Source organism: Lepisma saccharinum, chromosome 5 (genome assembly GCF_977018435.1).
Source record: "Lepisma saccharinum chromosome 5, izLepSacc3.1, whole genome shotgun sequence".
Taxonomy (NCBI): domain Eukaryota; kingdom Metazoa; phylum Arthropoda; class Insecta; order Zygentoma; family Lepismatidae; genus Lepisma; species Lepisma saccharinum.
Window position 1 is genome coordinate 53,479,521 of NC_139233.1, and position 17,465 is coordinate 53,496,985.

Sequence of the window (17,465 nt, forward strand, 5' to 3'; positions counted from 1 at the left end):
AAACCATTCAAAGGGAGCTGCATTCTGTGAACATTCATGGCAGAGTTGCCATCCCCAAACCGTTGGTGACTCCACGTAATACAGTGACACGAAGAAGGTGGTGCCAAGAGCACAAGAATTGGACACAGCAGCAATGGGAACATGTGATATGGTCAGACGAATCGTCTTTCACATTATTTCAGACCACAGGACGTGTTTATGTGTGGAGAACTCCTGCTGAAGCATTTGATATTGACTGCTTAGTGCCTACCGTGAAACATGGTGGGGGTCTGTGATGGTTTGGGGGGCTATATCTTGGAATGGTGTTGGCCCACTTGTCGTCCTGCATGGGAGAATCAACGCAGAGAAGTACTGCACCATCCTGGGTGACCACCCCCATCCCATGGTTCAGACTTTGTTTCCCGATGCATGCCCCATCTTCCAAGATGATAATGCCCCTATTCACACTGCTAGGTGCGTTGATGCATGGTTTGATGAGCACAGTGATGAGGTAGAACATCTCATCTGGTGTCCACAGTCCCCCGATCTTAACATCATTGAGCCTTTGTGGGGTATTTTGGAGGCCAAAGTGCGTAATCAGTTTCCACCTCCAATGACACTTTCGGAACTTGAGACTGTTTTGTGCGAGGAGTGGCTACGTATTCCAGTTCACACTGTACAGGACCTTTATTTGTCTATCCCACGTAGGATACAAGCTGTTATTCAGGCAAGGGGGGGCCCAACCCCCTACTAATACAAGTTTTCTGCAATTGCATTGGTGTTCATATTATTTTGTCCATTACCTGTATGTGTGTGTCTTTAAATGCACTTTGGTGATTCAAGGTTAAAGAGAAAAACTTTGCTTTCACCAGTACAACCATTAGCTATTCCATTTTCCTGCACTTATAAAATACCAATCCTTAAACCTCTTCTCTTATAAAATATCAATCCTTATACCTCTTCTCTTTTCCGGTTACCTTGAACCTATTAGTCCTGCTGGGGGAAATAAAATATTGATATGTCAACGGCTTGGAATAGATGATGATTACATGAAACCTTATCTCCCTCCCGAAGCTTTTGAGTGTAAAACAGCAACGGATTCAAGGTAAGATTTGTTATGTAAGTTGTACTATTGCAAGTAGCGTGAATGGGTTATTGTCTCCATGATATTGTAAACAGAGTAAACTTGGACATATTCACACATATTTCTGCAGCAACCATTTTTTCCTGCATTTGACCTTGTTATTAAGGGAAGTTGAGCCAAAGAGTGGAGGGGTTATGACCCCTTCCTGGTCATGCTATTGCTTGGAAAGGTGATGTAGAAATGTTTACTTCTTACTCAAGTATATTATAATTCTGTGTGTCTTTTGTTTAAAAAAAAATCCTTGATAAATAATTTTCTTTATATGTTTTTAAAATCCATTTCAACTTTCCACCATAAATCTTCAACACCACACTCAATGTAAAATAACCTCAATTTCCAAGCAGACTGTCATAGTTATTCGAAATTCATATTTATATTTATGTAGTATTGTTTCCTGTAATTTTTACATTAAATGTGGTGGCCATTAGACGGGATTATTAAATCATGTCATTGATGAGAGAACAAGAGATGTTCATGCCTAATGTGGGATTCAAAACAGGACTCTTGTTTTTGAAGCATGAAGAATTATGCAGCAAAATATTCACAAACTGGGCGTTGAAATGGAAATTGAGTATAGAAATGACAAGATATGTACCGAATTTGTGTCTCATATTGCTCAAATACTTAGAAAATAATTATTCAGCGAATCGCAAGAACAAAAGCATGTAAGTTGGATGCATCGACAGATAAATTCTCTATGTGCTATTGACTATGCACAGGAATTGTAGCTTTCCTGGCGACGTGATTCGAACAAGTGTTCTTGGGTTACCAGCCAGGTTAAGTCTATGTTGGCTTCCAACGTTTCGAGCGCACACATTGCTCTCATCATAAGGGAATATAGAAATGGAGACCAGTGTGGGGTTAAATATATGACAATTATGGTGCGAAATTTGGATTTTCTCTTCTTATTGTCTCTCTCTGGTTTCTGGTGTTCTCATTGGCTCGTGTCGTGATTTACGGAGGAGTTGGTTCCAGGCGTGACTGAGCTGGAGTCCCACGTCCCTGTTGAGATTGGTGCTTTCCTGTGATATGGCTATGGCTTCTTTTACTCGTCGGTCCCAGTAACCGGCACATTTGGCTATTATTTTGATGTCAGAAAATAAAACCCTGTGTTCTGCAAGTCCTGACTTTTCAGGTTGGAATAATCTGATGTTACGTTGATGTTCATTGCGTCGTCGTTCAATTGTGCATCCTGTTTGGCCTATGTAGGTGTCCCACACTTGCAAGGAATACGGTATACTCCTGGAATCCGTAGCTCCAGGTTATCCTTGACTGAGTGCAGAAGAGCCTTGGTCTTGAGTGGTCTGTGGATGGTCTTAATCTGTGTCTTGTGAGAATTCTACTTAATTTCCCAGAAGTGTGCCCAATAAAGGACCACACTGTTGTCCAGGGTTGGTTTCTGCTGAAATATCACTGCCTTCTTGATTGCCCTGTTGATGTCACTGATGTAGAATCCATTCTGTTGTAGCGTGGTTCTAAGATGGTTGAGTTCTGAATGTAGGTTATCCTTGTACAAAATGGTTACTGCTCTGTGGGCTAGTGTGTAGAGAACCGCAAGACGTTGACCCTTTTGGTGGAAACTATGGGCATTAAGGTAGAGGTCAGTGTGCATGGGCTTTCTGTATACACTATGAATATATCAGTGTGACTCCATATGCACCCAACAAAAGAAATGTGGTAAGTTGGGAATATTTCTTCAACAAACTACAGTTAATACGTCAGTAGATAACCTCTCAACACTAAGTAAGTTACTAAGTAAGTAAGCACATTTTAATTTCAATTTAAAGCTCCAAAAAATTTATACATGTATATGATATATTTGTATTTTCATTAGCCATTGATTTTTCCTGGCTCCTGATTTTCAGAGCTGACACCTGGCTCTGACGAAGATTTTTCTAGCACTGTACATATGTTGTTAGTAGGGCTGAGCCGATACCGATGCTGATACTCTTACCAATACTGATATTTGAAAATTGCAATAATTTAAATTTGTTCAAGATATTGATCAATATTGTTGTGTAAATATTCTTCTCCAATTTTATATGATTCAATTTACCAAGAAATTTGCTTTAGAATATTCAAAAATTACATCAGAATATTAAAATAGATGTTATGTAATAAAAAATACAGTTTTCGTGCAAATTTTTTGCAATATAAAGAGGAAGTTGAATTTTTTGTAACTTTGCAGGATAATAGGCTCCGTGAAAACGTCATGCAACATTTTTGCTGACCCCGGGAAAGACCAATATGCCGGAAAAGTATTGGCTGGTATCATTAGATGAATTCAAACTGATACTTTCCGATACCGATACTGATACATCGGCATTGGTATCTGCTCAGCGCTAGTTATTAGTTTGTTTTTATTATACTTTGAGACAGAACACATAGTATTTACTGATTGAAACTATAAAAATCATATCTAAACACTTAAACTAGCGCTGGGCTGATACTACTTCAAACCAATATTCTTGTCAATTCTCACTGAAGCCAATCTCGATAATTGGAAATTGTAACAATTTACATTTTAATATGCTAGTTTTCCATTGTAATTGCTACATCAATCTACCAGAGTTTTTCTTGAAAATATTCATAATTTGTCATGAGATAATAATTTTGCCTAGGTAACTCAGTATCACCTCTCATAATTACATAACTACAACGTTGTTGCAAAAATAATGAAAATTATTCATTTTGCAAAATTTTCAGGATATTAGGCTCTGCAAAAGTATTGCATTGGTATTGGCTCAGCCCTAACTGCAACTATTCTATGACTCTTTACTGTAGGTTAAACATTGGTGGGAATCTTGCAATACTAAATTCATATTCTTCCACCCTGTTTATTTAGTTTCAATTATGATAGGCAGTGTGTCCGTAGGCTAATAATATTTTTGTAATTGCCATATAATTAGGTTTACCTGCTCCTTTTTTCTTATAATATTGGCATAACTTGATAAATGTTTGGTTATATCAAAAGCAAGGTATTTTCCTTTCCACATAATAATCCTCCTTCTTTCCTATAGCATTTTAAAGTACCTATCCTTAAACCTCTTTTCTTTCCCGGTTACCTCCACTTTAACAGAACCACAAAGCAAACCAAAGAGAATGAGTCAAAAGAACAACCTTCAGTTGCAGATGAAGCTGGTAGCAGCAGTGAGGACAACTCAAGGTAAGATGTGTCCATCATGCAAAGTGATGTGTGCTTTACAAATATCTGTAACCTTATTCTTGCATGTAGAGTAATAATCTTAACTGAGTCATACAAGATACTGTGCTTTCCTGGATGTTTACCGAAAGGGATGGTTCACATATGCCTCTATTTTCCTCATAGCTGACCTCCATGGCAGAGTGATTATCAAGGCACGCTATGATTCCAAGCCTGTGCAAGGGTGTTCTTTGTGAGTGTTCCTACATCAATAATTTCATCATATTATCACTTATCCTTGCAATTAGCCGAAAGTGGCACAAAAGCAAAGTATAATAAATGAATCAATGAAAAATTTATTTTCTTCACATTTATACAGAGAGTCTTGCTGGAAGCAACCATGCTTTAAGTCTCAGCCTTCAACTCTCAAATAAAGCGCACATTATACCATAACACCCCATAGAGAAAGTATCCATAAACATGGATGTTTTGGGTTACATTAGATATAACTGAGTCAGTACAGTGGAACTTTGATTATGGCATATACAAGGATAATGGCTAAAGAAGTTCCAATGCAGAAGAACGCAGTATTGGGTAATGCTTAAAATGTATCACTTTCCTACAATTTCCTACAGATATCTTTCACACTGGAGTAACAAGATCTGGCACCCAAAAGCAAATACATACTTCAAAATATATGCATCATTTCGTACCAGAGTGACAATACAAGCTGCATATGTCACATGTGACTAGACTGTTTTCTTAATAACGTGCATCATGTCAGCTCGGTGTTCATCGTGCATGTGCGGTGTGGAGGCAAAAAATGCCTATTTTGCAGTTTGTAGCAAATTGTTGCTTATCACTCGTCCCTTTAGGGTGAAACTCCTGTGTTACATGCCACTAGTTACTTTGGACCGAAAGCTTCCTGAAATGTAAGAACTATTTTGAATACTTCACATTCACAGTGCAATCCAAGTAGTGTTTGATCGTGGAACTTAGCCATCCCTTGCCACTGCTGCAACTAATTGAGCTAAATGCAGAACTAGAATGATAATGTATATCATCACAACATTTACATAGTTTATTCTTAAAAGAAATTGCATATTTGTAACTATAGTTTCAACATGTGTTTGTTTATATACTGTTGTACACAGGCATTCAACCATGTATTGAACTTCATCTTTGTCATTCTCTGCAAATACTTTTCCAAAGAACTACCAACCCAGCCTCTGTTCTCCCTACAATTTCCTCAAATTAGATCTCTGGAAGGTTTTTTCTTCATTCATATTTAATAAGCACAAAAATATACTACACTCTGTCTTTGGAATGTACAAAGTGAGGCTGAGAATAACGGAAGAGAATGGGAGAAAGCAACTGGATGGAGCAAAGCAGTGTCGGCTGCTGCAAACAGCTGGTAGCTGCAGTCTCATTTTCCCATCCATGCATTCACTTCCATGCTCCAGAGATTCCCAGGAAACAGTGTAGGTAAAAGGAGAAAAATTTTGTATTGTGTGTAACATAATTGTATTTCGTCTTTTCAGAGGTTATCTGTATGCCAAAGAAGCCCTTAGAAATCAAAATTATGATGACATTATCCCCAGCTGTACCGAAGAGATTGAAATGGAAGACGGCAAATATAAGAGGGAGGCATATTTGTTAAGGGCTACTTTTTACCTTCTCTTGGGCGAGCATAGCAAAGCTATGGGTGATTTTAAAGCTGTGATTCAGGATGACACTGCTGATGTTAAGGTATTTTTAATTACAGCAACGTTTCATTTTTCAGATTGCATGTAGTTTTTATTTTGTTGTTGATGTTGTTTTTAAATTTATCAAGGCTATTTTAGTCTAGTATTGAATATTTACTCTATTAGTGTATGAACTTTGGCTTATTCATAAATATGAAAGAGGGTTCCTTATAGAGTTGGATGGTTTTCAATAAGGATGGGGCAGATTATTTGGTACTTTCATCAGCATCAACTGATGTAGGCATATCGATGTGTAAGATTATCAGTAAAATACAGGGTGGCGCATGAAATGATCCTCCCTTGTTTTTTATTTTTTTCGGATCTGAGATGAGGAATCATCTCATGTATGTCAACAGCAGTTGCAGTAGTCATTGGAAAAGTCACGTGATGAAATGTGAAGCGTAATTCATGATGCTGTCAATGGGGGGATAACATGGTGGACAAAGGTAGACTTAAGATGCAACAGCAACTGTGCTATTTTTTGCTGAACAAAAGTATTATTGTGACCCGGAGACATTTTCCTGCAGATTTCCATACTTGGTGCCCCCCCCCTCCAGAAAAATGCTACACAGTGCATAAAAAGTTTCGAATGGAAGGAGCAGTATTGAAATTGAAGGGTGATTGTCCCAAACTTATGCATTCGCCTGCGAATATTGAAGCTGTTCAAGTCGCTATGCAGAGAAGTCCCAGCAAATCAGCTAGAAAAGCAGCAATACAATTAGGAATTTCAAGACACACTGTTCAATAGATTTTTAAAAATGATCTCGATATGTATCCATACAAGATTAACATGGTGCAAACAAACAGCAGAGTATGGCCTTCGTTCATTACGTTGAGGATAACAATGCAACACTGAACAATGTTTGGTTTTCTGACGAAGCACACTTTCATTTGGATGGTGTGGTTAACAAACAAAATGTGCACTTTTGGGCAACTGAGTATCCCCGAGTGCTTCAATGAAAAGTTAGCCAAGCTTGCAGCGAAATTATGGAACTCATGTCCCGTAGGGTAATTGATAACATTGGTGTTCACTTGACTGAGGTTACCAATATCAACGGTAGTCATATTGAGCCTGTATTGCAGTAGGCCATTTTTCCACACTGTAAACTTTTTTGTGATATATGTGTCATTGAAAGATTCTTTATAATATAGTTTTTATCCAAGAACAAAATAGGGGATCACCCTGTAGTTGATAATTTTACAGATCTGATATTTCTGTAAATAGTCTTTAACTTACTGCAAAAGTTCTGCCATTTTATTATTTTTATGAATATAAAGGTAAAATTCACATATAATTGTTTACTAGAATTTTTTTGCCTTTAAATGTTTCCAATCTTATTGTTTATTTCTTTATTTTGTTGGAAAAGATGTGTGTGTGTGTGTGTGTGTGTGTGTTGAACATAAGTAGTTTTAGAAGTAAGACTTATAATATGATTATTTATTCCAAAATATTTCTGACTGCATGGACATCTGCAAACAATAAGGACATGAAGTTGATTAATATTGTTGAAATATTCATGTTGTAAAGAGATTAGCCATGCTATGCTCATTCTCTGACATGGTTTCTGTCGTTTTGATAATATGTTAAATACATCTGAATTTTTTCTGGCCATGAATGAAGAAAAGAGTGTCTTGAAATTTTTACCATGTAAAATTGGTTTATATCTCAAGAAACTATTCATGTAAGCTACATTTCCTAGATGATTCTGATATTTGCTATTTAATAGAAATCCAGTGCATTATGACATTTACGTGGGTTGGAGACTATTTATTTACAAATGATACAAAAGAGATACCTCTGTGAAACTTTACAGTCCTTTGATGTAGTTACCAGCATTGTGTACAACCTGTTGCCAGCAATGTGGAAATCATAGTATACCTGTAGCAGCACCTGTTCTGTTGATGGTTGGAATAGAGCGGTCTATTGCCTAAAGAATCTCTGGAACAGTTGAGAAGGGAATGCCCTTCACAGGGATCGAATGAAAGTCACAGGGGCTTACATCCAGGGACTAAGGGGGATGGTAGAGCACCTGCCAGCCCCATCGAGCTAACAAATCAGCCACATGTTACACTACATGCACCCGAGCATCATCCTGCAAAATGATAGGAGGATTCAGCAAAAAGTGTCGCCTCTTCTTTCGCAACGCAGCTTGCAGGGAACACAGATTCCCCACATGGCTCACGAAGACCTTGATGACACTACATTCTAATGAGTTCACATTTCATTTTTTCTGTGCAGTTTTTATTCGTTATGAATTTTGCCACCTGTCTGGTGTTTTTGTCAGGCATGTACGAAGTGAATCACCCTCCTAACCTGGGGGCCTCCCCGATGGGGCAGTGGTTGTGTCGTCGCCTTGTAATCAAGGGGTCCCAGGTTCGATTCCCGGTGGAGGCACATAGTGGTTCAGATCCCACTTTAAACTGTAGGTCTAGTCCCAATTAGCCTTACTGTGCATAAAGTGGACTTAAAACAACAAATCAATCCAATCCAAATCCTAACCTGGGGGAATGGTGGAAATGCGAAAGTATAAAGCTCAAACGGAAAAATTAAACTTGAACTCATTAGAATGAATTATCTATTTCTGCATAACCACCAAACAGATATCTTTAGATACTTGATGACAGTCTCATGCTGCCTGGACACATTCAATTTTTATCCAACTGTACTGTTCCTGTTTCAAAAAGAATGTTGTGACTACACAACTTTAGACTGCCAACTACAACAATACTCTATTTCTCTCGTCACTGTGCATGCACCTAGTGTTGGAAGGGAGAGTCCATTCACTGGGAGGTAGGCTATGTATCAAACTAACATGTGGTATAAGTGAGAAGCACCTGTTCAATTTCATGGCTTATGTACAGCAGCGTTGCGACTATTAAATCTCTAACCCACACATATATATAAGAAAGGAGTAAAGTAAATGAGATTTGCTCCCAAACCACATGTTAAAAAATATTGTTCTTACAAGAGGAGAATATCTTAGTTGCAAGCAGTACCAGGTTCAATCTTCAGTCCCAAGTTGATCCAGGGTTATGAAGACAATTGGGGAGCTACTTGAAAGGAAGAAGTAGCAGACTTCAGACCAGAAAGCCAGAATGGTAATGGGACTCAATTGCTGACCACATGTCACCCAACAAAAATTGCTTGAGCCCCTGAAATGGCTGTTCCACAATTTTCGGGGGAAAGGGTGTTGAGTAATTCTGTTTGTGTTGAACTTAGAGCTTATATTTTTAATATTTGCAGCTGAGAGTTAATGGGTTGATAAAACGTGCTTCTCTGTATATGCAACGTGAAGAACCTGGGAAGAGCATCGAGGATTTCAACTGGGCAGCTCGATTGGATTCATCGAACTCGGATGTCTATCATCACAGGGGTCAGGTATGTATTGACTTTTAATGTAATAATTAGGGCTGAGCCAATTCCGATGCTGATGTATTTATACAAAAATTAACCACTAATATGGGCTGATACTTTTCATGAATTTGGGTCTACATTCCATGGCAGAGCAGACAGCTTAACATGCTATGAAGGCAAAGGTTCCAGGTTCGAAGTAGAAAAAGCAGTGTAAATAACTGGACATTCCTGGGTCTGCAAAATTAAATGCAACGTTTCCATGGAGTCTAAATATTCTGGCAGTTATGCAAAATGAATATTTTTCATTTCCTTTGCATGTCTATTGTGTGGGATAATAGGAATTTGTTATTAAATGACAGCTATTTCAATATTATGATCGCTAAAGGGATCCCAGGTTTGATACCCATTGGATGCAAATAGAGGTTCGGATCCCACTTTAAACTGTAGGCTCAATCCTGATGCCTTTCTGTGCATAAAGTAGACTTAAAAGAACAAAAAAATCAAACAATATTGTGATTGTCATTTGTGAAATTATGAATATATTAAAATGAAACTGGATTGATATGGTATAGTTCCAGTGGAATACTTATATATTGTGAACCTCTGTAAATTGCTTAAAAATTCGTCCTGTATGCTTTTGAATTTGAAAAAAAAAATAGGAGGCTTTTTTTCATACAGTCTAGTATACAGGGTTAGCCTAAAAGAAATAAACAGTTTAAATGCTTTATAAATTGAAATTTGTTGGTTACATCAGAAAGCATTTAGTACTGTTGTACAAAGAAAAGTCTTCAATTTTACGACCTCCGTTTTTCGTTTGTGTGACATCAACGTGAGCACCCTTGACGTAAGTTGAGCAGAATGGCCGCTAGCCAGGTGGAGAAGGCTTTCTGTGTGCTTGAATTTCCAAAAACAAATTCTGTTACTGTCGTACAGCGTCGTTTTAGAACACGGTATGGCAAACAGCGACCCACAAGACAGTCTACGATTGGAGCAAGAAATTTGATTAAACTGGTTGTCTGTGCAAGGGGAAAAGTCGTGTTTGGGGAGAACTGGACTATCACATTGATATCTGGGTGTTACAAAAGGGTCAGACTTACCAATGTAAACTTCAGGACGTACTCTTCAAACCATGTATTTCAGCCCTATTATTAAAACTCTTCTTTCTGTAAAACTGAAAGTGTATATTTCTTTTAGGATAACCCTGTATAGTAACTGCAACCAGAGAGGGAAATTCTCTTTCAACTTCCCTCTCATCCCCTGACGTGCATAGACAGTTCAGAAGCATGTAGGGGAGGCAAGGATGAGGGTTTCCGATCTTTCCCAGGAGATAAGAGCATTTCCTGTTTTTTTGTTATTTTACATCACCCTTCTGTCACTTTTGGCTAATCTCTATGAATGAGATTGGCTATTGATGAGATGAAGTTGAAGTGAACACTCACAAAGAACTCGCTGGGAACTTTGGTTGCGAGACCACTCAATGCTCTTGCTGACCGAGTCAGCTCAACTTTTTTCATACTAGTCTAGTATTATTCATCTTTCTTAAAAAAAAGGGACCTGTCAAAGTATATATGCACTCATTGTTCTATATCTCTAAGAAGAAAATGAGATCATGTAATATTTTTTGTAACATTATTTACAAATGTCTACTCACAACAATTTCATGATAATTTCTTAATTTCTTTACAGGTTCATTTGTTAATGGAGAAAGTTCAAGAAGCCATGGAGGACTTCAATAAAGCAGTTAGTTTGAATCCCAACTTCCCTATAGCCTACGTACAGAAATGCTACACAGATTATCGGTATGCATTCTCAGTTCGGGACATGGAGAGGATGCAGAAAGTTATGCAGTCATTCCAGGATGCCGTTCAGAGGTTTCCAAAGTGTGCGGAGTGTTACTCATTATTCGCACAGGTAAGCATCATCTTTCTCAAAAGTCTATCTCTCTTTGTCACCTGTTTACAATGTGTAATATAAGTTCCATAGGATGGCATGTACATTTTTCCCTCTTATTTTGTCAAAAATTGATTTTTTTTGTGAAATGGTGCCCCCCCCCCCTAAAAAAAAAAGTACAGTGGAACCTCAAACATCTATTTTTCACAGAACTTAGGTCTGTTTGTTACAGGCACTTACAATGTGGCAGTTCTGAACAAGTCTGTGGAAGCTTCAACACCAGGAGCTAAAAAACACGTAATGTTCTTGGTTATCAGGATACACAGGGTTTTTTCATGGCAGAACTCCCAAATCGTTACTCCATAAATAGATATTGTGCATATGTGATAATGCATTGTAGTAAATACTCTTTTGCAATGGGTAATAAATGTTCTGAAAAAGGGGGGGGGGGGATATATTTTTGAACATTTGATTTCAGGAGAACTTGAAGGGATTACAGCCAGCAAAAATGGAGTTGAAGTACAGGAGGAATGGGAATGTTTTGTGGGCCTACCTCTTTAACGGGAAGTAGGTTCATTTGATTAAAGCTTTTTCGTATTTGTTGGATGAGAAGTGAGTATCCAGATTTTTCCTGGCACATTTGAATCATCACTAAGAGATTGTAATTAGTAAGAATATCACCGTTTGTGAAAAGAGTTGCTCTACAGGAAAGGTCAAGTGTAAATAGGTACACAAACACTTGCTCTGTCCTGCATAATCGAGGGACTTCACATGGGAGCACAATCAGGCCCATGGATCACTGTTAAGAATGTCCGATGCTTGTGTAATAGCATCCAGAGAGATGCTCAAAGAGCCCTTATACATGCATAACTGGCCATTGGCTTCTTCATTTATGGAATCAGAACTGTTGTGTTTTATGCACCCAGATAGAAGTGCAAATCCAGGAAAATTGTACAACATAACTTCACTGGGACAATGAAGTGTGTGTTATGTGGGGAAAAGTATAATCTGAGGACATATAAACATGTAACCATAAACTATTTATTATATCTGTTTCACTTTAGAAAAGAAAATGTTTTGCTCACTTTTGATACCTTTTTTCCATGGTTAGTGAATTTTCACCATCTTGGGTCACTTGTTAGAAGACTGTTGCAGAATTATTGATTAGGACAGAACTATAATATGTCATGGGCCTTTTTTCTGTCCTTCATAATTGACTTGTCTTTTAAATAACAATGAAATTTTGATGTAGAAAAACTGGTTAATAATACTATGCATTAGTATTTGTGAAGTTCTTTTGTCACTAAAATGAATTTTTAACCAAAATTTATTTTTAGGTCCTGAGTGATCAACAAGAGTTTGAAAAGGCTGATAAATACTTCCAAAAGGCTTTAGAAATAGATCCTGAGAATTCCACAACCTACGTACATAGAGGTATGTGTTGGATAGAAATATAATTTTATGATTTTGTCATGAATTGCGTAAGTCGGCAAATAATTGTTTGTAGACATTGTTTTTGTTTGGGGTGTCTTTTACATCCACAGGGACATCTCTGCATAAATATATGTAATGTAGTAGATTCACTTCACTGTTTCAAATGAAATTTGCAAAACAAGTTCTGTATTTTCATGATACTAACATTATTTTATAGCAAAACTGTGCTATTGATATGGCAGTTACTGTTATATATCTATATTCTAATCCTTTTAAATATTGGTAACAAGTTGCAAATCCTACAATGTTCAAGTATTGATATGGATATAGACAGGAATTGGTAATGAAATGAGTATTGATTATGGCTGAGCTGATACCACTTTAAATTAATACCTATACAATCCCCTTAGTCTTACCGATATTGATAACAATTCTTGAAAATTGGTACTATTGAAAGTTGTTTAAAGTAATAATATTAATGTGTAAGTATTCCATGTTATGTTTTTACCAGAGTTTTGCTTCGAATTATTCTTATTCAAGTTTTATTATTTATATTCAAAAACTTGTTATGTAATCACTAGGGGCATGCATATTTCGTTTTTGACGAAAAAACGAAATTTGAAAAAACACATTGTAGTGTTAATTTTTCATGTTTTTGAAAGATGTGAGATGCATTTTGTGACCATGTTTTGTCACGAAATAATGCGAAATGAACTGCAAAAAGAGAAATTAACTCTTAAACACGAAATTTAGGGTTTATACACCGATGAGACACCTTCTGAGGTCTGAATTATCCTGAGAGTTATGCAATTCCCGGAAAATTGATTAATTCTGCTATTAATATTGGAGAAACAATAATTGACTCCTTTACACAGAAATAAACTTAATACTCGGATAACTACATAAATGGGCTATTAGAAGTGAATTGTTAATTCTATGGAATAAGTGTTGTTTTTAAATCAAATTTAGGATTATATTCACAATTTTAAAACCAAAATGTCTTTTTATATACCACTTTTGATCCAATTTTTCACCGCTATAACACCGATATTTTATTTTATTTACCGCTTTTGAACCCGAAATTGACTCAGTTTTTATACCAAAATTTTGCTTTTCTATTTACCAAAAATATGTGCCTCTAGTAATCACAAAATGCAGTTTTTTCACACAATACTGGGTCAAAATAAATAGAGACTTCCGAATTTTGCATAAGTTTCACTTTAATTAGGATGCAAATGTGTTGGGCAGAATTTTTACAGCCCCTTGAAAATTATCGACCGGCATCGGCAAATAAATTCCAACCGATACTTTCAGATGCTGGCACCATTGATATTTTCCAACATCCATACATCAGCATTGATATCAACTCAATCCTAGTATTAATTCAAAGTGGTAACAGTGTCAAGCTTCAACCCTAGCGTGTTTACCATTGGTTCAACATGAATCCTGGATGTTAAACTTTGCAATACAAAAATACAATACTATGAAAAAGTAAGAACGAGAATACAATATTGAATACAGTAGAAAGTGTGTTATTTGTAGAAATATCAGGTTGGTAAAATAATCAGCAGAGCAAATACCACTTCAGTACTGAAGATACACTACCTCCTTATATACAGAGGGAAGGTAATAGGATGCATCCCCAAAATGCAATATCAAAATAAATGTTCGATATTTCAGAGCATTACTGCAAACCCCAGTGCATAGGGTGCATTGCAAGATTACCAAAATCAAAATGAATGACAGTGATTGCACAGAAAACTCATTGTTGGTGAGGGTGAATCTGATTAAGCATGAAAGGCCACAAATAGTACAAGCATATTGAAACCCACAGAATACATTCGTACTTTTGAACCATACGTAGACCTTTTCTCAGTATAATGATGCAACAAATTTATTTAACCATGATTTCATATTCTTTTAGGGTTGTTAACATTGCAGTGGACTGGAGAAGTGGATAGAGCTACCGAGTTAATAACCAAAGCTGTAGAAATGGATGATAAATGTGAATTTGGATATGAGACACTGGGGACAATTGAAGTCCAAAGGTATGCTTTCTCTCATGAAAATTGTGCACAGTAAAATTGTATCTCTGATCTGGAAATCTTTGGAAAGTGAAGGAAATCAGTTCAGGAGTGAGAGGGTCATAGAAAAGTCAAGAGAATTTTGTAAAAACATTTTTAAAATTCTTGATAAATCATTGAAATTCCATGGCTTTTGTATGCACCTGAATTAGACTAAAAACACATTTCACAGTTGTCCACAATAGGCTTCTTGATTGTAGATATTTTGTGTGAAACTATATTTATATTCTATTTTTCTTTCTTCATTTTCAGTGATGTTAAATAAACGTAATTTATTTTGTTAGCATGTAAAGTTGAAGCATGCATTTTAAAAGCATGTAAAATAGGCTGGAAACTTAATTTGAATATACTTCGGAAAGTTAAGAAATTTTCATGATGGATGCAGTAAATGCGGTTTAAGTATTAACTGTGAGAAATTTCGTGTATCCACGTTGCACAGTTGGATAGTTATTTCCAATTAATTTCGAAGGCTCACTGCCTTCATCCACTAAGAGTACGGCATCTGGAGGCAGTGAGCCTTCAAAATTAATCAGAAATAACTATCCAATTGTGCAATGCGAAACATGAAATTTCTCGCAGGTAATTAAGAAATTTTATTTGACAAAATTGAGGTGGAACTCTGATCAAGGCAAGTATGAGTAATCATTGGGAGGAAAGTTATTCTTTAACTTCCAGAGTAAAATGTAAAGTTACCTATATTTATGGGATAAAATTCGAGAAAATTTTGGTGAACAACAATGCAAGAATATCTCTCTTTGGGCATATTGATGCATGCTCTATTCTAGGGATGGGACTATTGGTATCCGTGATATTAGTAAAAGTTGCTGACCTAATACTTCTCTTAATAGTCTGTAACTTAAATGAAAAATTGTGCCATTTGGTTATTTTTGTTAACTGAACCATTCAGGGTCTTAATGGAACATTTCAAATTTTGTATTGTATCAGTACAACATTGGTTGTGAACCATGAATTTTTGCAGTCACTGTAATACTGAGATATTACTTGCTCCAAGTAAGAATTATAAACAGTGATAATACATCTTTACAAACATAATTTTTGCATTATTAGCATCTCGGAATACTAAAATTAATTTAATGCAAAATGCAAGTTTTAGATATAATGAACTAATTTCATTTCAGCATAATAAATAAGAAATCCTATGTAAGGAAATCTTGGTTACTGTAAATTTTTCTACTTGAAATTTGGACAGTTTATCTTGGGAAAGTGAAATTGTGTAATCTTTGTTTTTTCTGTAGAGTAGAAAATTATATAGAGTATGCCACAATGATAGCACGATGGCAACTGTCACTTGTTATCACGGGGTTCCGGATTCGATTCAAGGTACATTGCACAATAATTTAGGTCCCATTTTAAACAGTAGGTCCAGTTCTGATTGGGAAATAGAACTTAAATGAAAAACAAATAGAAATTTAGGGTATGTTGTAAGGATTCCATAACTATGGCAATTTTCTCCTTGCTATACATCCCTGTAGTATATACAGGGTAGCCAAAAAGTCCTTCACCATAGTCTGGAATACAATATTTGTTCAATGTGTTGGCCACCATTGTCAAAACACAACTATAGACCATCACCCATTACTCGCAGGATGTGGATCACCAAGTCTGGCGAAATAGCATGGCACTCACACAGACTCCGTTTGTCTGTGATTATAACACTACACCTTGTCCGTGATTTTCACACTACACCTTTGCTTTTAGGTAGCCCCATACAGAAAAATCCATTGGATTCAAATTTTGGGATCACAGAGCCCATTACCCAGATCCGCTACTTCGAATCCATTGATGGAGTGTGGTCATCCAACCACCGATGTACCTGCCTATGGTGTGGGACTTTTGGGCCACCCTGTAGTACAAGAATAAAATTTACAGCCCACGGTGTTAAAGTATTAAATTATTTTATATCTTGCAGGGGTAATCTGAAGCGTGCCATTGAGCTTTTCGACAAAGCCATTCCTTTAGCAAAGACAGAGTTGGAAATGTCCCACCTGTTTTCCCTCAAAGATGCTGCAGTGGCTCAGGCAAAGGTTGCCGAGAAAATGGGAATCCCAATGCTCAATGTTGGCATCAAATAGCCAATATAGCCAAGTGCGCCGTCAGTAACCATAGAAAGTTGTTCCTAGACTTCATAAAGCAGTGATGATTGATTTGGCCAATAGAATACATTTATATTGTCTTTCAAATTTTTTGTGTATGTTAACATTATCAGTTAAGAAGAGTCATGTAATTTGTCTGAAAATATTCCAGTATGAATCATGTAACTTTTTTGTAGATATATTTTTGCCATGTTAAGTTGTGGACAAGCTACAACAGTGCAGATATTGGTTGTTGATATACATTGTTAATATTTTTTCATTTTTTGAATATGTACTTATTATTACAGATAAGAAATTTCTTTTGAAATTAATAGTCTGTGTGCTGTTTTTGGTTTATTTTCAAGATATACAACTAATAAAAGTTAAGTATAGCTTAGTATGATATTAGTAAAGCAAAGTCATAGATTTTGTTCTGATCTGAGAGTAATGAAGGCATGGAAAAAGGGATGAAAATTTAGCTAAATTGTATTTTTTTCCCAAAGTTATAGTTTACTTTTAATATATTATCAGAATTTTGAAGGATGAATAGAACATTCAGATCCATTCATTAGATAAAATTGACATTGACAATCACTAAA

The 17,465-nt window shown here is 36.4% G+C and overlaps 1 protein-coding gene across 3 annotated transcripts in view; it reads left to right on the forward strand.

The window, feature by feature from the left end:
• LOC145987830 (mitochondrial import receptor subunit TOM70-like) overlaps positions 1–17,198 on the forward strand; it is a 55,992-nt gene extending 38,794 nt beyond the window's left edge. The window contains exons 5-12 of one of the 3 annotated variants that reach the window (XM_083122566.1): positions 971–1,084; positions 4,203–4,289; positions 5,807–6,014; positions 9,255–9,389; positions 11,052–11,276; positions 12,593–12,689; positions 14,614–14,737; positions 16,704–17,198. In XM_083122566.1, coding sequence (XP_082978692.1) covers positions 971–1,084; positions 4,203–4,289; positions 5,807–6,014; positions 9,255–9,389; positions 11,052–11,276; positions 12,593–12,689; positions 14,614–14,737; positions 16,704–16,866 — 1,153 coding nt within the window. In that variant the 3' untranslated portion in view covers positions 16,867–17,198. The remainder of the gene's footprint in view (positions 1–970; positions 1,085–4,202; positions 4,290–5,806; positions 6,015–9,254; positions 9,390–11,051; positions 11,277–12,592; positions 12,690–14,613; positions 14,738–16,703) is intronic. The other 2 variants (XM_083122567.1, XM_083122568.1) reach the window with 2 other exon arrangements.
• Positions 17,199–17,465: the final 267 nt, after the last annotated feature.